The following is a 25,458-nucleotide window of genomic DNA, read 5'->3' on the forward strand; positions in this document are numbered from 1 at the left end:
ATAAAGGAGACTTGTTCGTTGAACTGTTAAAAAGCATATCACACTCGTAATCGTGCTGTATTGTTCATCTATCAGCATGTGCGATATTGCTTTATTAAATTTCAGATAATTTAAATAAATTACATAATATACTAAATATATTATTGCAACAAACAAGTAAAGCATTTAGCCACTACAAAAGGTGGTTTCAGAAATCAAAATATTGTTTTTTATTTTCATATCATTGAACAAAACCCTATTATTGGCCTAATTCCGTCTGTTCTATTTTTAATTGTTGGTCTATGTACTCACGTGTCAGATGGATGCTTTTGGAGAGTCTCACTTTTGTTGTGGCACGTCTCACTAGTTTGTAGCATCCCTAGTCATAAATACTGTTTTTAGGAAGCTGTGACATAGTTTGAAATGTTGAAAAACCTGTCTCGAGATCCCTGCATTCTGTTGACTTTGAGGGCAAAAGAGAGTCTTCTGTGAACTATCCCTTTAAAGATATTCATTTCTCTTATTCTGCAGGGGTAAAATCACAAACACCTTCACACTACTGCACTGCATGAGACTCCGTCAAAAATTTTCCATCATCACACCAGCTAAGAGGTAAGATTAATGACAGATAAGCACACAACAGGGAGAATGATGCTACTAAACAAGTACATTATTAAAGAATGAGATGATAAAAATGCAACAGTAAATTATTCAGTTTAGCTGTCGTTGTACATTAATATTTGACAAAAGAATGCTATGATTGACCACAATCAAGTATTTCAGTGAGCTGTATAATACTGCTATAATACTATAACAATAATATAATAAATAAATAAGTAGCTGATTTATAACCATTATTGATTGAACAGAGAATAAACAGTGTAAGTAATGTCTCTTGTCTCAGTATTGATATGAAGAGCTTCACTCGGGATCTCTCGGCATTGATGAGCTGTCCAGACGTGTCTAATAGAACGCAGAAAGAGATAAACAGGTGTGTCTTACTCTCTATATAAGATAGTTGTGTTGTACACCAGATAATACATTTAAATTTATGAAAGGGTAGTAAAATTATTCACCGATGTCACACACTCACTCCTCTTTCATGCTGTAAAAAGTGGTAGCCTGCAGTTGTTACCTTCGGGAGATATTTTTGCCTGACCTAACCCTTAAAATGAATTTTGGTGGTGTAACTTAATGTAGTCAGACTAATTCAGACATGTTAAATAAAATGTTTGACTTGAATCAAATCAGTTAATTAAGATTTTACCACATGAAGCACATTTTTAGGTAAATTATTTATTTATTTATTTTTTACAGTGTACATATGCATGCATTCAAGTTTTAAGAAATTAGAGAAATCATGTAATATGTCTTAGCAATTTTGTACTCTATATTTTGTCTCTCTACAGATTAAGACTGCATTTCAGTTGTAATGCTACAGGTTCTTTGTACCTGACAAAGCAGAACACAGCTGTGAATCAAATTATTCCATATGAAAAATCTAATTTGGGCTACAAAGTGAATGCTGCACTTCACAATATGCTGCCTGAGGTCAGTTTTCCACCATACATACTGAGGCATGTGCATGTGCTTATCTATGTGTTTTACACATGCATGTGTTTGAAATAAGAAAAGATAATACAATATAGAATTTATAGTATAGTGATAATATAGTTTAATAGAGATCATATAAAACTAATATAGATAATGTAGATTTATTGATACCCTGGGGGAATTGAAGCATTTCAGTATAAACTTAAAAAAATATTCTGGGTTTAACACAATTTAAGCTCAATCAACAGGATTTGTGGCATAATGTTGATTACCACAAAAAATAATTTTGACTCCTCCCTCCTTTTCTTTAAAAAAAACAAAAATCGAGGTCACAGTGAGGCACTTACAATGGAAGTGAATGGGGCCAATGTTTAGAGGGTTTAAAGGCAGAAATGTGAAGCTTATAATATTATAAAAGCACTTACATTAATTCTTCTGTTAAAACTCATGTATTATTTGAGCTGTAAAGTTATTTAAATCATCGTTTACTGGACATACAGGGTTTTTGGCGTTACGTTGTTATAGCAACAAAATTGTAAAATTGGATATAACTTCACACAGATGTGGTTAGCAAGTGATTTTATCACACTAAAATCAAGTTAACACACATATTGTTTACATATTGTGTTTATACTTTTGCAACTTTTGAGTGAGCATTTTAATGTTTATGGATTGGCCCCATTCACTTCCATTTTAAGTGCCTCAATGTAACCCAGATTTTTGCTTTTTCTTTTTTAAGAAAAGGTGGGACGAGATGAAATACATTTTTGTGGTAATTGACATTATGCCACAAATGCTGTTGATTGAGCTTAACTTGTACTGAACCCAGAATATTCTTTTAAAATACAAAGACAGAAAATATAGGTCTGAGTACATACCAAGAGGAAAAATATCCAATAAATTATGTCTTCGTATTGTACAAAATACAGTGTAATACAGTACAAAAATAATAATTAAAACAAAATTGGTTGATTAGCAAGTATTGTGCATTTACGTAGGATTGTGCTAATCAAAAAGATACCTTGTATATACAGGTTAAAGCATCTATAAATGCACAGATATGTGCATGTGATTAGAATGAAGTAAGTAAATTTAGCTCAGGGCATTTTTGTACATCTTGATAGCCACAGACAGAGTAGTCTGAGCCTCAGATGGCACACCCACGGACCACCCACAGTCCATGCACTAACCGTCTGATGCTTATAGCACACAAAACTGGAGCACGCTTTCTTGATCAATCAGCGCAAATCTGATTGGCTGGTTCGATGGAACTTCCACAAGTAGATGCACACAGGACGTTTTATCGGTCCGCCTGAAAGCTGAGTTGTGTTCACAAGGTTCCGCGTTGACACAATGAGCGCTTTTTATTTATTTATTTATTTTTATCCCCTTTTCTCCCAATTTGGAATACCCAATTCCCACCACTTAGTAGGTCCTCGTGGTGGCGCGGTTACTCACCTCAATTCGGGTGGTGGAGGACAAGTCTCAGTTGCCTCTGCTTCTGGGACAGTCAATCTGCGCATCTTATCACGTGGCTCATTGTGCATGACACTGCGGAGACTCACAGCATGTGGAGGCTCATGCTACTCTCCGCGATCCATGCACAACTTACCACGAGCCCCATTGAGAGCGGGAACCACTAATCACGACCACGAGGAGGTTACCCCATGTGACTTTACCCTCCCTAGCAACTGGGCCAATTTGGTTGCTTAGGAGACCTGGCTGGAGTCACTTGGCACACCCTGGATTCGAACTTGCGACTCCAGGGGTGGTAGACAGCGTCAATACTCACTAAGCTACACAGGCCCCCCCACAATGAACGCTTTTGAGGATGAAATAAGCAAAGATTTTGCCCAAGTTTGAGAGGTTAGTGACATCAAATCTTTTAAAGATATTCAGTTTAGTTTAAGGCACGAAGCAGAAAGTGAAGCGGATATCCACGAGCAGAGTTGCATTTTGTGCTTTGTTTACTTAGTTATGTCTGTGAATTTCTCTATAATTAAGTTTTCTGTGCTGTACTCACTACACATTTTATGCTCTTTTCCTTTGTGTTTTCTGTGCAATTGTCCGCAGAGATGCCTGCACAATTATATAAATTATTTATTTCCCCATGTCAGTCTTTTATTATGGTTTGATACATTTCTGATAACCCCGCCCCTAAACTCCCCGTAATGACAAAATAGACTGTGATTGGTCGCTTTACATGTCAGTTAGATAGCTTTTCCAGTCTAAATGGGTGGTTCTTGGCCAATTGAAGCGCTATAGACCCCAGACCTATGCCGCAGTCATAGCTCTGGCTACGTGAGAAAACAGACAGAGTAATATGATCTCACAGGAAATCAACATTTTGCTTCTGAATGTTTATGCACCCTGAAATCGACCCCATTCTGCCGAATTACTGACAAGCACCATAAGACATTTTTGCATCAACTTAAATGTGTCACCTTTCCCTGTAGTTACATTTCTATTCAAGTTATGAATTTAATGTATGTGCAAAATTGGAATATTGCAAAAACAGTTTGCAAATAAAGAATTGTTTCCAACCCATGTGTTTAAGAGAAAAAAATGGTCACTTCTGGAAAATTGGTACAAAATAGAAATGAAATGAAAGTTGAAGCCACTGTGGCTCTTTTATTAAATATAATGAATTACTTGCAGTTTAGACCGTGCAGACAAAACACTCTGACTCTCAGATGCTATGTGATGATATTGATAATATTTCTTTGAGCAAATTAAGTATTCACGTTTTAGTTTTTTTAGTTTTTTTTGGGCAAAGTCACATGACTTTTTCGGTGCACATGTTTTCTTATTGAATTAAAACATTATCACCCTCAATCAAGCATATTTTTATGTGCATTTTAGAGATTTGATTTACTGTACATAAAAATATGTGGATGCAAACCACAGCTTGTGGTCAATGTGTGAACAATCTCAGAGACATGGGTTCTGATCCAGACAATGGTAAATGCAATTCTGAGTTTGCTTTTTGTAATCTCTAAGATTCCATTTTTATTCCACTGGTGGTTAGGTTTAGGGTTTGAGTTTGGGTTAGGGGCTAGAGTTAAAAGAATTAAAAAATAATGCATTCCTGTTCACTGTATTATATAATTTACAACTAAAAATTCAACTCACTTTTGATGCCACCCTATAGTCAATTCACCTGAAGCTCAATGAAACTCACATGTGCCCATAATGTTCAAAAACTCTTCTGGCTTTAGCCACTGAGGGTGCCACAGTGCTTTGAATTTCAGTAAGCTCAGACCAGTTTGATCAGCAGAACATTTTTGTGCGTTGTTGTGGGAGTCATCACTGTAGATAGTTATAAAAAGTTAAAGCGGCTTATTTATTACCGGTTATTTATGTGTTATGAAGGACTTTCCCTGGAGAGGTCATGCTGGTCTTGGTCGATGTGCTGTGGTGGGGAGTGGAGGGATTCTCAAGAACAGCAGTTGTGGAAAAGAGATTGACAGCGCAGACTTTGTCATCAGGTAAACTTACTCTACCCACAATTCCATGCTTTCTCATCACATACACATATAACAGCTCACTGTCTGTAGACAGTGGAAACAGATGAGTACAGAACATGATGATTAAATTTGTATTCAATATTATGTCCAGGGTGTATTAGGAACTCCATTTCAATTTTAAAAGATGTATTTATTTATTTATTTTTTGCACTAATAAAAAATAAATAAATAAATAAATAAAAATAATAATAATTTTAACCAGACTAGAACCAATTAGTGTCTTTACAGAATAATACACTTTAAGAATCACACAAAGATGTTGCTTCTCCATCTTCTCACAAAGTTGTTTAAAACTATAGTAACAAAAATGTAACTCTTCTTCTGCTATCTTTTTTATTTGTGTGTAAAAATTAAGCATGGTTTGCCTTTGTTTCCAGTGTTATGTAATACAGTGTTTTCACTGTAACATTCAATATTACCTGAGTTCAAGCAGTTCTGAATCCTCAGCTGAGTTGTGTTAGCCAATCACAAAATAGTTTCTTATCTGGAGTCACCAGATTGTAACAACTGTTTGCTATTCAACACTTTGCTAACTATTTAGCTTTATGGCTTTAAAGCAAGAAAGAAACTATACTGGTCTATCGCTTTATACATTAAATGCAGAAAAGTTGCAATTAATTCAGTGGCGGTCAGTTGGTACGGCTATCCTTATGAGGACTCTCCATATACATAATGATTTTTATACTGTATGAACTATAGATTGTATCCCCTAACCCTAACCCTACCCCTAAACCTAACCCTCACAAAAAACTTTCTGCATTTTTACATTTTCAAAAAAACATTGTTTAGTATGTTTTTTATGTGATCTGAATTATGGGGGCACTAGAAATGACCTCATAAACCACATTTATAGCATAATACCCTTGTAATTACCAGTTTGTAACCAAAAAAAATGTCCTGGTAAACCACCAAAACCCGCCCACACACACACACACACACACACACACACACACACACACACACACACACACACAACAATGACGATCTGACATTAAACAAATAGGGTGTCAGAATTAAATTGAACAAATAAATTAACAATACATTAGACATGCTTAATTGAACATAAATTAATTTATACTAAATGCAATTAATAAAGCACTTTTATATGAGTCCAAAACATAGTGTTAAAGAGCTGCAATTACCTAAATATCTTGCTTTAAAAAAAAGAAGACACAGTGACTTCTACGCATGGGCTCAAGTGAATTGGTGAAAAAGTATTTGAACTAGTTCATTTACATGAAACCATTTGAACAAACCTATTCACTAAAATAAATTGGACTACCTGAAGGTATATATATGTGGATTTTAACCGGTTCACTTACATGAACCATGCAAACAAACCGATTTACTTTATTGTTTTTGACTTCTCATGAAAGAAAGACAGGACGATTTAAATAAGCTCATTGAATTAATATCTCATTCTGCTGCTGCGTGCGAAATACAATGTGACAAAAAGCAAAGTAGTTTTTGTCATAATACACCATTACTCATTGGAAAAAGTAGCTTGTGAAAGTAGTTAAACTACTGTCACTACTGTATAATGTAATAAAGTTAGTATCTAGTTAGTTATCTATTCAGCTTATTAGTTCAATAAAAGATATAGTTTTTTTTTTTTTTTTTCCTTTTCTCCCAATTTAGATTGCCCAATTACCACTACTTAGTAGGTCCTCGTGGTGGCGCGGTTACTCACCTCAATCTGGGTGGCGGAGGACAAGTCTCAGTTGCCTCCGCTTCTGAGACAGTCACACTGCACATCTTATCACACGGCTCGTTGTGCATGACACCGCAGAGACTCCGCATCATGCTACTCTCTGCGATCCACACACATCTTACCACGCACCCCATTGAGAGCGAGAACCACTAATTGCGACCATGAGGAGGTTACCCCATGTGACTCTACCCTCCCTAGCAACTGGGCCAATTTGGTTGCTTAGGAGACCTGGCTGGAGTCACTCAGCACACCCTGGATTTGAACTCGTGACTCCAGGGGTGGTAGTCAGCATCAATACTCGCTGAGCTACCCAGGCCCCCAATAAAAGATATAGTTAAATTAAAGCGTGTCTCTAAGCAGCTACTGGTTTTGATTTACTTTTTCACTTTATTTGGAGGCCTAAGAAAAATACTATCACAACAAATAACAAGAAAACACACACTAAATGCAAGCAAATTTCTTCAGTTCTTGAGTGAATCAAATTAACTAAGGATCAAAGTCACTTTTATTTACATGTGTAATACAGAACTGTTGTCACCAATGTAAATATGTATGGATTTGTCTTGATACAAGGAGCTAGCTGTCCAGCAAAGCCATTGTTGACATATTTTAGTATAGTAAATCTCATTTTTAAGATTTTTGGATTCATTTCAATCTTTTTATTTTTATTTTTTTCACTCTGCAATGCATCACAACTAAAAATGGGTTATCAATTCTGCTTCAAGTTGATTTTAAATCTCTGTATATATTTCAGGTTTAACTTGGCTCCCATTAATGACAGTGATGTTGGGTTAAAGACTGATCTAATGACCATCAACCCCACTCAGCTCTCCAAAAGGTTAGCATTAACACTCAGTCAATGTGTAAAATTAATATTTTACATGATGTGTTTGATATCATTCATGTTTCATATAATAGGTCTCATTGTTTAGAACTTGATGTTTTTAGAACTAAATTTCCTTTGGGTTCACAGTAGGTGAATACACACATAAATTTGTTCTGGTATCGTATCCTTACACTCTCTGAAGAGCACACTAGGCAAGATCTTCAAGTACAGCGTAGTGTGCCATTCTCAAAAAAAGCTGATAAACAAGTAACACCTATTATAAATACTTAGACTAAATGTGATCGGTAGCATTTTTGTGCAGATCTCAGATTGAGCTATATTTTGCATAGTTTTTGTTACTACAGGGATGTCCAAATTCCATTTTTTTGGAGACTGAGTACGAGTAGTGATACGATACCTAATTTTTGTTTTATTTTTTTGTATTGTTGCAATTTTCAAATACAATAGTTTGAGACTGATCATTTGAGGACAGCGTGTTTATTATGTTTCAGCAATTATTACTCAGAAGACTTAATTAAAAAAAGGAATTTTAGCTGTTACAAAATTATCAAAAATCACAATCAAATTTCACATAAAAAATGTATATGAAAGTAATCATTATAAACAGAACCAAGAGAGCTGACTTGCTGACTTGATTGGTTTCAGCAACTGTAACTGAATAGACATTATCCAAAAAAATTAAAAAAATTAAATAAATAAATACAGTTTTAGCTCTCACATTGTTAAAAATGGTAAAAAACTTACATTTCACAGAAAAGAAAAGCATATCATTATATTATAATATAATAATACATATAATAATAACCGATATGTAAAGGCTATCAATAAGAATTCTTGTGCAAATTTAAGGGGCAGTGTCTTTTTCATGAACAGAAGCAACACTGTGTTAACATAAATCTGTTTTTTATTTTTTTCCAAATTCTTTTAGATTTTTTTATAATTTCTGTTTTCATTTGATTTTTCCTGAATACTGTATTCGACAGTTTAATTCAATTTGATCTTAATAAATGAATTAATTAAAACTTGAATCAAATGGATATAGAGCAATTCATTTTTAACATTATATAAAATTGTTATAATATAAAGTATGTTTATACACATCCTCACAGCACAATCCAAAATACAACATTGGAGTTTCTATTTTATTTTATTTTTTTATTTTTTTTGTTAAGTGCTGCACGACAGAGCATCACAGATGTGAGATATTGCTTAAATATTATACAATTATTATTGATTTATTAGTATTATTATTAGTTTTATTAAAATTACAGTGAATGTTATATAAATACACAGTAGTGCTATATTTCTGTTGTATGTTTTTATTTTTTTCCAATTTAAATGGAGCTTTTATTTTGGTGGAAAACCAAGTGAAGGCCTTTCAGTTTGTATGTTTTTGACAGCAGCTTCTCACCTCCAGAAAAGCAGGTCTCTACATGACCCATTGTGATGATTAAACCTCAAAAATGTTTGATTTATTTCAATCTACATGTTTAATTAAATATGCAGTCTGTATGTGCTGCACACTTCAAGATGAATGTGCACTCTCCTCTCTATCATCTACTACACACAAGAGTGCACATGATGCTAATGATGAGGTGTTTTCAGTGACTGAGCAGTCGGCTTCACACATTCACTCTGAAACATGCAGATTTTATATTTAATTTATTCAATCGCAGCCTTTGCGGTTTAATAATCACACAAGGGGCCCTATTTAAGAGTGCACGCATTATGCGCAAGGCAATGCCTTAAGTCAGTGAATTAGAAGAATTAAAAATTACGTTCTTCTGTGCATTAACTGCGTCCTTGATGAATATCAGGCATATTTCTATGACAGCGACATCCTCCTTTTATATGCATGGAAAATGTGATTCTTGTCAGAATTTGGATGTATGCGCCGTTACATTAAGTAATTATTATTAATCATTTTCATCTACTGACAGACAAATCATGACTAGTATATACGGTGATTGTATCGGCACGCACTTCACATCAACCGGTCGACTTTTTGATTAATTTTATTAATTTATTGAAACAAAAATTAAACCAAAAATATTTCTAAATTCAAATTACACTTCAAATGAAATGAAAATATAATAAAAATAATGAAGTCGTCAAAAAAATCTATTTAAATCCAAACATTTTACTCTCCCAACTTGTTCCACCAGCCCCTTTTGCAGTGATGTGCATGCCCCCCTCCCCCGCCAGAACTGATGTCACTTTGCTTAAATGAGTTCACATTTACTATATAGTCTAGTCAAAAAAGAGTTAATAATGTTGACAAATTATAAAGATGTATAATTTTTCAACATTATGAACAATTTTGAACAGCACACTCTATAGTAAATGTGAACTCATTTAAGCAAAGTAAAGTCAAACCCATGCGTGGAGTCAATGAGCATCAACAGGTTAAAAATCACTCTAAGACAACTGGTGGAAAATTACTAGACAAAATTAAATAAAAAATACAACTGTAAATATACAAAAATAATAATACAGTGCATCCGGAAAGTATTCACAGCGCTTCACTTTTTCCACATTTTGTTATGTTACAGCCTTATTCCAAAGTGGATTAAATTCATAATTTTCCTCAAAATTCTACAAACAATACCCCATAATGACAACATGAATGAAGTTTGTTTGAAATCTTTGCAAATTTATTAAAAATAAAAAACGAAAAAGAAAAAAAAAATCACATGTACATTAGTATTCACAGCCTTTGCCATGACACTCAAAATTGAGCTCAGGTGCATCCTGTTTCCACTGATCATCCTTGAGATGTTTCTACAACTTGAGTGGTGTCCACCTGTGGTAAATTCAGTTGATTGGACATGATTTGGAAAGGCACACATCTGTCTATATAAGGTCCCACAGTTAACAGTGCATGTCAGAGCACAAACCAAGCCATGAAGTCCAAGGAATTGTCTGTAGACCTCCAAGACAGGATTGTATCGAGGCACAGATCTGGGGAAGGGTACAGAAAAATTTCTGCAGCATTGAAGGTCCCAATGAGCACAGTGGCCTCCATCATCCGTAAATGGAAGAAGTTTGGAACCACCAGGACTCTTCCTAGAGCTGGCCTCCTGGCCAAACTGAGCGATCGGGGGAGAAGGGCCTTAGGCAGGGAGGTGACCAAGAACCCGATGGTCACTCTGACAGAGCTCCAGCATTTCTCTGTGGAGAGAGGAGAACCTTCCACAAGAACAACCATCTCTGCAGCACTCCACCAATCAGGCCTGAATGGTAGGGTGGCCAGACGGAAGCCACTCCTCAGTAAAAGGCACATGACAGCCCACATGGAGTTTGCCAAAAGGCACCTGAAGGACTCTCAGACTATAAGAAACAAAGATTGAACTCTTTGGCCTGAATGGCAAGCGTCATGTCTGGAGGAAACCAGGCACCGCTCATCACCTGGCCAATACCATCCCTACAGTGAAGCATGGTGGTGGCAGCATCATGCTGTGGGGATGTTTTTCAGTGGCAGGAACTGGGAGACTAGTCAGGATCAAGGGAAAGATGAATGCAGCAATGTACAGAGACATCCTTGATGAAAACCTGCTCCAGAGCGCTCTGGACCTCAGACTGGGGCGAAGGTTCATCTTCCAACAGGACAACGACCCTAATCACACAGCCAAGATAACAAAGGAGTGGCTCCGGGACAACTCTGTGAATGTCCTTGAGTGGCCCAGCTGGAGCCCAGACTTGAACCCGATTGAACATCTCTGGAGAGATCTGAAAATGGCTGTGCACCGATGCTCCTCATCCAACCTGATGGAGCTTGAGAGGTCCTGCAATGAACAATGGGAGAAACTGCCCAAAAATAGGTGTGCCAACCTTGTAGCATCATACTCAAAAAGACTTGAGGCTGTAATTGGTGCCAAAGGTGCTTCAACAAAGTATTGAGCAAAGGCTGTGAATACTTATGTACATGTGATTTTTTTTTATTTTTAATAAATTTGCAAAGATTACAAACAAACTTATTTCACATTGTCATTATAGGGTATTGTTTGTAGAATTTTGAGGAAAATAATGAATTTAATCCATTTTGAAATAAGGCTGTAACATAACAAAATGTGGAAAAAGTGAAGCGCTGTGAATACTTTCCGGATGCACTGTAAAAATAATAATTGAAAAAATAGCTGAAAGAAGCAATTACGGGGCCATGTACCGAAATGGCAAGCATTGCACAACATTAACCACAATCCAAAGATGACATAATGCACAAACACACACAACATTACTTCAGGATGGATTTGAACGTATGACTTTCCATTTAACAGGTCACAGCACAGTCCACTGCACCACAACATTGACAGTCACCAAAGAGACATACCAACCATAGAGAAATTACAGCTAATCATCATAGTCACTATAATCAACTTCTTATTCATGTACCTTTACAACAAAATGAAAATCAAAATTTTATTGGAGAAAAGCCCAGCAACAATTTAGTAAGCACAGTACAAAGATCTCTGTAACAACAGAAATTTTAACTGCATGATTTGTCAAGGTTGGGATTCTACCATGAAACTATAAACCAGTGCTTTAACACACTGAGCCACTCAATTGACATGTCAGGCTGATGGCAAAGAGACATCGCAAGGTTAGAGTCAGCATGCAAGTGTGGATTATCTTTTATTTTATTATTATTATTATTATTATTTTTCATTTTCTCTCCTTTTCTCCCCAATTTGGAATGATCAATTCCCAATGCACTCTAAGTCCTCGTGATGGCATAGTGACTTGCCTCAATCCGGGTGGTGGAGGACGAATCTCAGTTGCCTCCACGTCTGAGACCATCAATCCGCGCATCTTTATCACGTGGCTTGTTGAGCGCATTACTCAGAGACGTAGCACATGTGGAGGCTTCACACTATTCTCCGCATCCATGCACAACTCACCACGTGCCCCACTGAGAGCGAGAACCACACATTATAGCTACCACGAGGAGGTTAACCCATGTAACTCTACCCTTCCTAGCAACCGGGCCAATTTGGTTGCTTAGGAGACCTGGGTGCAGTCACTCAGCATGCCCTGGATTCAAACTCGTGACTCCAGGGGTGGTAGTCAGCGTCAAGTGTGGATTATCTTTTGAACTATAGGTGGCTCTGTCTCAAAACTGCTCAGGTATTCTCAGGACATGATGTTTATGATGCATAAAAATGTTCTTTTAAACCTGACAATGCTTTTAAAAGATATATCGCTTTTTAATAAAATTCAATGTGGCATTACATGTGGGACATTATGGCTGACATGAGAAAATTGATATTTGAAATCCACATGACCTAAGGAATCCACAGACACCAACACCATGATTTTTGGACATACGGTTCAAAAGTTACTTTTAAACAAAAGTGAAAATCAAAATTATTTACTATAATTTCTGTGCGGCTCAGTCTGGAGATTATTTTGAGCCATTGTTTGAATAAATAGGACAAAGTTTGAAGAACATTAATCTTTTAAACTGTAAACATCCAGTGGCAAATTCTCAGGGCCAGCAAAGCCTTCTCTGCTGGCCTAACATGCCAAATAAATAAATATTTTTCATCCTTTCATTCTCAATCTCCTTTTTGCCTATGTATTTTTAATCGCTTTCTGCTCTTAATTAATCTACAAACAAATAGAGAAAAACGAAAAGTTTATCCAGTCAGAATCTATTCCTTGATGCTTACAAGCAAAGTGTGACAACTGTTTCACAAATCACATGCCCGAAGCAGCAAATGAGTCTGAGCTCTACACCGTCAGGCCTTCAGAATTTCTTCAGAATCCCTCAACAGTGCAAATGAATGGGCAACTAAAGTCAGACTGTCAGATTCATCAGCCAATCAGATTGATTTATTTGCTCTTTGTGGGTGTGATCTTTAGGATATGATCCTAAAGGTCGAGGCCTTCTAGCTGGCCTTGAGTGACGCAATCATGCTTTAAGTGATGTATGTACAGGTAATTTGAAAGCGAAGAGGGCGAGATCTTACTGACAGTTGGCTGTCATCACTGCTGGTATTGCCATTGAGAAAGAGATCCTTATGGATTTAAAAACCTAAGATGTTCTGCATGATCATGCAATTGATTAATTAAACAGGAAAGGAGGACTGATTTTCACCTCAAGCAAATTGGTACTGTAAGTGCTTTTTGCATTGTTATAGCAACATCAGGAATTTTCTAAATGTAAATTAGGCTGCTTGAACATTCAGTGTCAGATCAAGTTTTGAAAAGTAGTGCTGTGTTCCATTCAACTTGGAAAGTCGGATTTTACAACTTCCTACTAGGAAAGGTGCAATGGAATGCATCTTGAAGTCAGAATTACAACTTGTATGCTCATGCAGAAATTCTCAACTCCGATTTCACCGAGATGCAGGGGCATGATGTCACACAAACGTGTCGACACTCAGGGAGATATACAAAGTAAGTGATAAACATTCACTTTATTATGTAATATCAATAAATGAGTTAGTTTCCACATTACATGATATTAAAACTTGTTTAACAAACGCCTGCTGCAGAAACAGGTGTATAAAACATTATAATCTCTTTTGATAATTGTACACCTGTAGCACAAATGCTAGCGCTGCAGCATTGTTTATCAGTTGGGTTGCTAGGAGACATCTCTAAAGAGAGTCAAACCCCTGCTAAGCTAACGGGAGCATTGCAGTTTTGTTTCCTTAAACGTCATCTTCCGAATATCATGGAATGCATTTATGGTCGGAGATATCAAGTAGGAATATCCCACATCCAACTTGAATGGAATGCAGCATAACCATGTACCCTGATGAAACTAAATTTATTGCAAGCAACATTTAAATCACAAATATTATTAGATAGATTTTTCCAGGTAATATAGACCTCCTTGGTAGATTCATATGAAAAATTATGATTTTTGAATGTCTGTTTGGGAGATATTCATTTCACAGAACAGTCATGCTGCTGTTAAAATTAGGCTTGCTTGAGTATTAAATGTCGTTTCAAGTTCTGGCTTTCGTGTGTGGATGTGTTTTTAAAATGTCAATTGGTATTACTAGTTAGCTGCGACATAATGTATGATGCCCAAAGGCATAGGTTGTCTTATTCATTGTGAAACTGTGTTTTCTTAATGGCATGAATCACATTGAAGGCCTAGACTTAAAATGCACAGCCTGCCACTGTAAACATCATTATCCAAGGTGGCAGATACTGTAATGGGTGGAGTTATAATGTATGGGGTGTTCATTTGAATCATTAAGAGAGTAATCGGATAAAAAAAGAATTATGTTTCTAGGAAACACAGTTCAAAAGATACACGCAAAAGAAAATTGACTTTTTGGGCTGGTGGTGGCGCTATGGAGTGTTGGACCTCATGTATTCAGATAGAAGACAAAGGCAGACCTAACACAGTCGTAAAAACCTAACTCAGGCCCCCACATTCCAAGTCGTAAATTATACTGATAAAAATCGCGCCAAAAATCAAACAAAGGGAGTCCAAAACAGACTACAAATCCCATGAAGCCTTGCTCACTAAAGGATCGAACTCTCAACTCCTATTGGATGAGGCACACAACAGAATGCACCTCAAACCATGACATCATCAGGAGTTGAAATACCTCTGAAATGCATTCGGGATTTGCTTCCAGCAACTTTGCTTGCAGTGTGTAGACGCAGTTTCATCGCTACTCTCAGGTGCAACCTCGTGGCACAAGGAAGTAACGTCCAACTTGAAACTGTGGCCATACAATCTCCATCTCACTGGACGAGTTGAGATTACTCTGTGTTCAACCGAACACATCCGGATCCGAAGGAGACTGCCGAGCAATTCGCATCTTCATCTGTTTGCCTACAGAAGTGAAGAGGTTAAAGATTTCTCTTCCATCTTCAATCAAGTCGATATTTCTGAGTTCTCCACCAGCCCGCTGTACCGCCCGCCGACAGAGCGAGGAAACGGCCTCCCGTCATCACCCGAGCCTCAAGGAACCGGGTCAGAGTTAAAGGACGGAGGAAAACACATTCTACCTGTGTCCTCATGTGATTCAAGTAAGAGGTTTACGTCTGGGCAGAGATAGAATATTATAGTGTGTTATTCTTGTGTTTCAAGGTTTTTGCTTGTACAGTTTACGGACCGCCATGTCCGCTCGTTATTAATACTCAGGGTATTAATTATCATGAATTTGTTTTGCTGTATTGTGGTCCAACCAAATTGGACTGTTGTGCAATTTCACCATCGCGGGTGAGACAGCAACTGAGTTCATCCATTAAAGAGTCAAATAACGCGGGACTTTTACGAGCCGTCCACTGCGTCTCTGAGTGATAAACTAACAGCTGTTTTCTCTCCCACTATCGCGAAATCGGCTTTAGGGCTGTCACTTAATTCTCTCTCTCTCTCTCTCGTACTTACCACATACCCACACACACACACACCTTATGTGTTATAGGATTATTTTTATTTCCATATCTAATCATATCACTGTTTAGTTTGTAATTGTAAGTCGGAAGTTTATTGACTGCATTGTATTAATTATTAATTGATATTACTGCATAAATAAACTTTGTTTATATTACAAAGAGAAGAGGTTTGTTTTGCATACGCCTGTGTCATGCTGACGGGATGTCAGTGCTCGGATTCAAACCTTCATTCATTGTTCGGATGTCGATTTTCCTAAGAAAACAATCTAATATTGAGACTGTTTTACTATTTGGTTATTAGTCCCTGATTTCAGGGTGGTGCCCTGTCAATGTTAATCCTTATTAATATTCTATTGATTTTTGATAATTGATAATTATCTTTGATGATTGTTGAATTTGAATGATCAGTAAGCTAGTGTTGATTTTAATTAATGTTTCATCGATAATAACAATTAACGATTATCTTTGATAATTGTTGATTTAAAGGATTAAAAAACTAACATTGATTCTCATCAATGTTCTATTGATTTTAATAATTAATAATTATCTTTGATAATTATTAATTATTGCTAATAACCAAACTTGCTCCTAAACGTAGCACACTACATTTACTGGAGCCCCATATGTGGTTTTAATGAGTTAGATTCAATTGATTAATTTAAATATTAATTAATAACTACAGAAATAATTATTAATTATTTCTGATAGTAACACTGATCTAAACAACCAGTAAAGCCCTACAGGAGTTTGTCCTAGAGGTCCCACAATTGCTATAGGGACTATTCATGACCACCCCTATCAGTGTGCCAAATTTCATCATTTTCCTATGAACGGTTCTATGGGCTGCCATAGACTCCCTTTGGGAGGAAGAAGCAAAATAATAATAAGAAATAATAATAAGAAATATAGCTACAAGCTATATTTAACCATGCTACATTATTTATAAGTAATTCCAATTTCTTTTTATTTTCAAACACAAACATTTTTTTAATCAAGGCAGTCACCATAAGATCTCTGTAATGAGAGGGGTGTCAGGTTGTTCAGTCTATCCTGAGGCTTTTCTGCTCTCAGGTAGTCAAATCATAACTTGCTAACTGGAATTTACATAAGGTCCAAAATAAACTTTAAATATTATTCAACTAATTATAATATTTATAATTTATCATCAAATTATTTATAAAAAGCATATTCTTACAAGCCATGCAACTGAATTTTGCATAATTTTTTATTTAAATGTATTTTTGTCACTGTGGCAGTGGAATTATTTAGCTAATTTTTTCCTTGCAAATCAGTAACAAACAACAGGTTATAAATTCTGTCAGGAAAGTGAAACTGAAAAATATTGTAACTTCTGTTGTTTTTGCTTGGGGACTTGCTATTGGCTGTTGTGTTTGCATAATTAATTAGGTAGGTCTGTGGAGGTTTTGGGGACTGTTTTGGACTGTTTGCTTTTCTGTGGGCCCTTCTCAGAAGGATGCGTCTGTGTGAATAACTATGCAAAAGTTTTTTTTTTTTTTTTTCTTCTTATAAGAGGTTGTTGCATCCTTCAGTGGCAGTATCTGCTCAACTTGTCAAGTAATGAACCGTACATAGGAAAATGATTAACTTTGGCACAATGATAGGAGTGGGCACGAATAGCCCTTTTTCCAGATTTGGGGTCTCTAGGTCATACTCTATAGCGCCACCACCAGTTCAAAAATTAACTTGTGTATCTTTTGAACCATTTGTCCTAGAGACACCATTCTTTTTTGTCTGATTACTTTCCTCCTGCTGATTCAAATGGACCCCTTACGTTAAAACTCTGCCCATTACAGTGGCTGCAATCTTGCATTATAACATTTACAGTTTAAACTTTTCACATCCTTCAAACTTTGTCCAGTTTGTCCAAACTATGGCTCAAAATAATCTCCAGACTGAGCTGCACAGAACTGAAGAGAAATCATTTTAATTTGTGCTACCTTTCACAAATTATGCTAACGTGAATTTAACGAGGTAGACGTGAAAATGGATTTGAGAGTACTTTTTGATATGGTTATTACAAATACAGTAAATAACATACAACTTTTTTGTTCTACCTTTCCTATTTATTTTGCTATGCTAACTATGTATGATTACATAATTTTATGGTTATCATTTAATTATTTTGCATTTAGCATTGCTCTTTATGTGCTGTACACAACCCAGTCAGAAAAGACCTTGCAACCCATTTGAGAGAACCACTGACCTTAAGAATTGTCAGGTCCAAAACTCAAAAGTTGTTGACAGTTATTATTGTGTACTTGAGCAACACACATAACCTCAGGTTGGTACTGAAAGTGATTTTGTATTAAAGTGTTAGCTTAATGACATATTAGCCACACAAAATGAAATAACCTTCATAGTGCTGTAAGCAATTGTTTTTATTTATATGTTGTTGTTGTTTTGTTTCTGTTTTTGGTATGCATAAAATTCCCTGACAGATACAGTATCACTGAAATAGGTGTCCTGAGTTAATCTTCAGATTGTACTTTACTATTTATTCAGTTGTGTATCTTTCTTTTAGTATCTGTATCTCTGCCTCAGTGGTGATAACTGAAGTCTATTTTATACCATCCATCTTATCGGCCTTTCAAAATAGTATCTCGAGGAAGTGGTGTGTGACGTGGAGTTGGGTGGAGCTGACTAACTTATCTGCCTGATGATCTCATAGGTGACCTGACAATATTGATAGAGATTCATGTAATATATATAGAGCTACATGCAAAACCTTAAAAATGTGTTATCAATGACTTATGCCTCATTCTATGAGTAGAATTCACATGAGGTCAGTAAAAGAAGTTGTTTTAACCACTAGAACATTTTAATTTGTCTTATTTAAATTCTAAATTCATGATGCTAATGCCTTAATACGCTATATGCCTCCATAATATGCGCTGGTTACACTCTGTTATTGTAATTTATGATGACACTGATACTACTGCAAAAATGGATGTATGAAGGACTGTTAATGTGCAGAATACAGACAAAAGAATGATGATAGGCATATGTTACTTTGGGCAGATGTGTGAATGACTTTTCCTGCAGATGGCACATGAATGAATGGGCACTTGAGAGTATTTGAGTAGATTTGATTCCTTTTGTAGACTAATTAAACAAAAACTATTATGAACCACAGAAAGAAATGCAAAAACAACATCTTTTTGGCCAGATTTTGTTCTAAATGATGTCAAACCAGTTTGTACTTCCACTTTGTATGAAGTAAATCGGGGCCTTAACTATACTTCACAAACAGATCATCTTGAGATAATCTCACAGAATAAACCAGTGACAAAATTACACGTATTATAGGGTGTTCCCCTTCTGTCACTCACTCGACGTTGTGTCGATGTAGTGACACTAGGGGTCGATCTTGAGAGCCCGAGACATCTTCAGATCTTTGAGAAAAGGCCAATGAGAATTGGTGAGTAGCATTTGCATGCCACTCCCCCCGACATACGGGTATAAAAGGGAGGATGGAATGCGGATTCATTCAGATTTTGTCTTCCGAGCTGAGCGGTTGTATTTCAGCAAGCTGAATACTACTACTGATCCATTCACCTCTCCAGAAGCGTGTGTTTTTGGATACACAGCGCATTCCAGCGGCTTTCTCTCCACTCTGCACTCCACTGCAGACTACGCCCCTGGGCGCTTCAACAGCGCTTTAAAAGAGTTTATTTCCTCTAAAGAGTATATTTCCTCCATTAGAGCAGGCACAGTGACGTTGAACGTCTTTTTAAAGACGCATCTTTTTAAAGATGCCCTTCTGTCTCTGTGCAGTTTCTGGATACGGTCGTTACCTCTCCGCCTCTGATGGTCATGATCACTGCCTCACGTGCCTGGGCCAAAATCACATTGAGGAAGCATTCATGGATGGTTCATGTTCTCATTGCGAGAACATGACCATGGCAACGTTGCGGTCGCGCCTTTCCTTCTTTCGAGGGAAAGCCACTTCAGCTGTACCCCCCCTGCTGGTCCTTCTACCTACGGGTACGAGGCCGCCCTGGTTGAAGTTGAAGGCGATTCGGGGGCTTCAATGGGTACGGTTCCACTGGGTAAACCCCCACGGACCGCCCACTCCCCGGTACGCTCATTTGTACCCGTCCAGTTCTGGGATGAGACAGGCAGCTCGCCTCAGTGCCAGCCTAATGTTTCTATCAGAGCTCGTGAGCCGGATGAGATGTCGATCGCTGCATCGGAGAGCACCTTGGTGATGTCGGATGCCGAGAATTCGACCAGGCTGCCATCTTTGGGTGTGGCAGCCCAGTCTGAGGCCGCTGCGGAGCTGATCGCCATGCTTTCCTGCGCTGCTGCGAGTGTTGGGCTTGAGTGGAACCCTCCATCCGCCCCTGAGCACTTGCGGCTTGACGACTGGTGTCTGGGTTCGGCGCGCCGCTCGCAGCCACGCCCCCCTCCAGTCCCCTTCTTCCCGGAAGTGCATGACGAGCTGACGCAATCATGGAGGGCACCTTTCACTGCCTGAACCTTCAGTTTGTCTGCTCTCACTACCCTCGACGGTGGGGCGGCCGAGGGTTATGCTGCGATACCCCAGGTGGATAAGGCGATCGCGGCACACCTGTGCCCGCTGAGCGCCACCACCTGGCAGAGTTGCCCGGCACTCCCTTCCCGAGCCTGTAGGATGACATCGTCTCTGGCAACTAAAGCCTACACTACTGCCGGTCAGGCCGCCTCCACCCTGCACGTCATGACCCTCTTACAGGTCCATAAGGCCAAGGCTTTGAAAGAGCTACACGAGGGTAGTTCTGATCCCGGAGTGCTACAAGAGCTGCTCTCGGCAACCGATCTCGCCCTCCGTGCGACTAAGGTCTCAGCGCGCACACTCAGGCAGAGGATGTCCATGCTTGTGGTCCAGGAGCACCACCTGTGGCTGAACCTGGTCGAGATGAGGGACACGGACAAGGCGCGGTTCCTTAACGCGCCCAACTCCTAGGTTGGCCTCTTCGGCGACACCGTTTAGGATTTTGCCCAGCAGTTCTCGGCGGTGAAGCAACAGACGGAGGCCATTCAGCACATCACTCTGCTCACCGAGGGCATCCCCCTGAGGCAACACAAACTCAACCGGCTCCGCCCCAGCCCAAGCCCAACCCTCGGCTCCGGCGTAGAGCCCCCCGCAGGAGAGGGACACCCCCGCTTCTCAGCCGGCTGCAAAGACCCCCAGGAGGGCTCCCAAGCGCCCCTGAGACGGGACATCTGCGGGAACTCCGGAGCTGGTAGCCAGACCATTCCATCCCCCGGTGGAAGGCCGGGAGGAAAATCTTTTGTTCCCTTTTTCTTTTCTGTTCGCCGTACGGGCTGCAGTACCCACATTGTCAAAAAAAGATCAGTTCCTCTCTCCTCGGGTCACACCACCAGTGCTCACGCTCACCATCCCCCATGGCTACCGGACACCGAGTGCCTGCAGCCTGGGTCTCACAGACGTGGCCGGCCGGTGGTGACGAGTCTCGAGGATGGCCTGAGAGGCCCTCCTCCTCAGTCGCCGGCCCGCCTTATGCCGGGCGTGTAGAGCAAGGTAAGTGCTTCGAGGCTCCCATTAGTGTGGCTGCCTCGGGTCAGAGCACCGCTATCTGACGCGGCAGTCCCTGCTCCCCCCCGCTGTGAGGCCAGCGCCCCTTGCCTGGAGTTTGGACGCATGGCTATCGCTTTCCAACCCGTTGCGCTGGCTGGCAAGAACCTTCCGACTCAGCTATGCGATTCAATTCGGCAGGCGCCCGCCCCGGTTCCGCAGCGTTCTCTTCATGTCAGTGAAGGACAAGAGCACCGCCGTCCCGCGGGTTGAGATTGCGGTCCTCTTACAGAAGGGCGCGATAGAGCCTGTCCCTCCAGCCAAGGTGAGACAAGGGTTTTACAGCTCTTACTTCATCATTCCCAAGAAGGGCGGTGGGTTGCGGCCAATCTTGGACCTGCGAGTTCTGAACCGGGCCTTGCACAGACTCCCGTTCAAGATGCTGGAGCAAAAGCACATTTTGACATGCATCCAGCATCAAGATTGGTTCGCGGCGGTAGACCTGAAGGACGTGTACTTTCAAGTCTCGATTTCACCTTGACACAAACCCTTCCTACAGTTCGTGTGCGACGATCGGGCATATCAGTACAAGGTCCTCCCCTTCGGCTTGTCCCTGTCCCCTCACATCTTCATGAAGGTCGCAGAGGCAGCCCTTGCCCCATTAAGGGAAGTGGGCATTCGCATACTCAATTACCTCGATGACTGACTGATTATAAGCGCATTCTCGAGAGTTACTCTGTGCACACAGGGAACTGGTGTTCACGCACCTCAGCCATTTAGGGCTTCGGGTCAACTGGGAAAAGAGCAAGCTCTCCCAGGTTAAGAGCATCTCTTTTCTCAGCATGGAGTTAGACTCAGTGTCAATGATAGCATGCCTCACATGCGAGCGCGCGCAGTTGGTGCTGAACTGCCTGAACTTATCGAGGCGTGAAATGTTGGTCCCACTGAAGTAGTTTCAGAGGCTCCTAGGGCATATGGCATCCTCAGCGGCGGTCATGCCACTTGGGTTGATGCATATGAGACTGCTACAGCACTGGCTCCAGACTCCAGGTACGCATGGTGCCGCGGCACACATCATGTGGCTCTCACGCCCGCCTGCCGCTGCCTTTTCAGTCCTTGGACAGACCTTACATTCCTGCGGGCTGGAGTCCCCATACAGCAAGTGTCCAGGCGCATCGTGGTTATGACAGAGGCCTCCAAAACAAGCTGGGGCACCGTGTGCTATGGGCACGCAGCCGCTGACTCCTGGATAGGACCATGCTTGCATTGGCACATCAACTGCCTCGAGTTGCTGGCAGTACAGCTCGCCCTGCGGAGGCTATTGCCATTGATCCAGGGCAAACACGTGTTGGTCCGGACAGACAACATGACGACAGTGGCTTATATAAAATGTCAAGGCAGTTTACACTCTCGTCGCATGTCGCAACTCGCCTGTCACCTCCTCCTCTGGAGTCAGCGGTGACTCAGGTCGCTGCGGGCCACTCATATCCCTGGCAACCTCAACGCCACAGCAGATGCTCTGTCGTGGCAGGTGATGCTCAGGGGAGAGTGGAGACTCCACCCCCAGGTGGTCCAGCTGATTTGGAGTCGATTCGGCAAGGCACGGGGGAGTGGCATTCAAATTCTACTCGCCAGTTCTCATTGGCCTTTTCTCAAAGATCTGAAGGTGTCTCGGGTTCTCAAGATCGACCCCTAGTGTCACTACATTGACACAACGTCTCGTTCCCTCCATCAGGGAACGGAGGTTACGACAGTAACCGAGACGATTTGTCACATTGGAAAACGTATCTGAAACCTAGGATAATAAAAACAAACAAACAAGCAAACCATAAACAAAACAACAACAATCATTCTAGTTTTAAAGGATATATTATAAATGCTTTAATCTTTTTTTAAAACTTCTGTTTCGTTTCAATAGGACAAAGTAATGCAGAGATACAGCCTCAAATCCATTTTCACGTTGACCTCGTTAACTTCACATTTGCATAATTTCTGAACAGTAGCACAAATTCAAATTATTTCTGGTCAGTTCTGTGCGGCTCGGTCTGGAGATTATTTTGAGCCATTGTTTGGACAAAGTGGATAAAGTTTGAAGGATGTGAAAAGTTTAAACTGTAATTCCATAATTCAAGATGCCGGCCACTGTAATGCTGGTCCATTTGAATCATCAGGAGGAGAGTAATCAGACAAAAAAGAAAGGTGTTTCTAGGACAAAAGGTTCAAAAGATACACACAAAAGAAAAGTGCATTTTTGAACTGGTGGTGGCCAAATTTGGTATAGGGGCTATTCATGCCCACCCCTATCAGTGTGCCAAATTTCACCATTTTCCTATGTACGGTTCATAGGGCTTCCATAGACTCCCAGCCAGAATAATAATACCAACGGATACAATAGGGGCTACGCAGTTTGTTTACGCAATGACATTTGTACGTCAGACAGTATTGGCTTTTAATATCAGAGCATTTTTACAAATATGAGTACAAAAGTATGTGAGCGCAGTACCGGACCCGATACCGGTATCGGGACATCCCCAATATAATATTTAAATTAACACAGTCGATGTTTCTAAGGCTACCGGATGTCTGTAAGTTTTGTGAATTTGCAGTTTCATTTGGTTCTTAATTTAGACTGCAAAACTGCAAAATTATTGACAAATCTTGATTTTTGCATGAAAACTTTTGCACACCGGTTTTATTCACAAATACTTGCATATACACAGTTAGTGGATGACACATTTTGTGTAATAATGAAATGTATTTTTTATAGATTATGTTGAGTATGTGTTTATGTGTGTGTTTCTGCAGCTACAGAAATATGAAGGTGAATCCAGGTCCGTTAGTGCAGCGTGTAAGTGTGTATGGCAACGCCTCTCTCATCATTCCTGCCTTTGCATACCCATTCTGCACTGCAGTGTCAATCAACACCCTCAAAGTGCTCCAACCAGTCAGAACTCAGCAGCATGTGGTGTTCTTTAGCCCTGCCTACCTCAAGACATTGGACCATTTCTGGAAGAGGCGTGGCCTGAAAGAGATCCGCCTCTCCACAGGTTTTATGTTAGTTAATGTGGCACTAGAACTGTGTGATGATGTGCATATATACGGATTCTGGCCATTTGACATCGACCTGCTGCAGCAGCCACTTCCACATCATTACTACGACAACAAAGCGCCGCACCAGTTTATGCACGCCATGCCAGAGGAGTTCATCCGCTTGCTACAGCTCCACAGTCAGGGGGCGCTCACACTGCACATACAGCCCTGTTCATAACACCAGTGCTTGTGTTTGTTTGTCTGAATGTATGTGATAAGAATACTTTCTGATATGGTTATTACAAATACAGTAAATAACACAACTTTTCTTTTCTATCTTTCCTATTTATTTTGCTATGCAACTATGAATGATTACATAATTCATGGTTATCATTTAATTATTTTGCATTTAGCATATAATCCAATTATTTATTATCTTTTCTAAGGGGTACCAACAAATGTGTCCAGGCCATTTTAGAATATCTTTGTAGAATAAGCAATAATTCATCTCTTTTCACAGCTTCTTTGCTTTATTCTGTGACATACCAAAGGCATGCAAGTATACATGATAAAATAGCTTTTCATTTCATCACTTTTCAGGAGGAATGAAGCATAATTTCAATGAGCTGTAAGGGTACCAACAAATTTGAGCACGTCTGTACTGGGAATACCTCTTTTAAGAGCTTAGTTGGTATTGGATCTAACATGTTGTGGCTTTTGATATTTTGATAAGTTTTGTTAACTCTTCATGACCTATGACAGCAAAGGATTGAAGTTACTCATGAGCAAAATTATGAGACACTGTTTTCTGAGGTGCTGTGACAGTTGATTGCATAGTACCAATATTATTTCTGATTATTTCAATTTTATCAGTAAAGAAATGAATGAAGTCATTACTATTGTG

At 39.4% G+C, this 25,458-nt stretch overlaps 1 protein-coding gene across 1 annotated transcript; it reads left to right on the top strand.

Moving 5' to 3' along the window:
• The first annotated feature begins 523 nt into the window (after window positions 1-523).
• LOC127419808 (alpha-2,8-sialyltransferase 8E-like) lies at window positions 524-24,792 on the top strand. The gene is made up of 6 exons (XM_051661559.1): window positions 524-591; window positions 884-970; window positions 1,389-1,530; window positions 4,906-5,021; window positions 7,526-7,609; window positions 24,330-24,792. Exons 1-6 carry the CDS (start codon window positions 548-550, stop codon window positions 24,790-24,792), a joined length of 936 nt encoding a protein of 311 aa, XP_051517519.1. The 5' UTR covers window positions 524-547.
• The last annotated feature ends 666 nt before the right edge of the window (window positions 24,793-25,458 follow it).

Source organism: Myxocyprinus asiaticus, chromosome 29 (assembly GCF_019703515.2).
Source record: "Myxocyprinus asiaticus isolate MX2 ecotype Aquarium Trade chromosome 29, UBuf_Myxa_2, whole genome shotgun sequence".
Taxonomy (NCBI): domain Eukaryota; kingdom Metazoa; phylum Chordata; class Actinopteri; order Cypriniformes; family Catostomidae; genus Myxocyprinus; species Myxocyprinus asiaticus.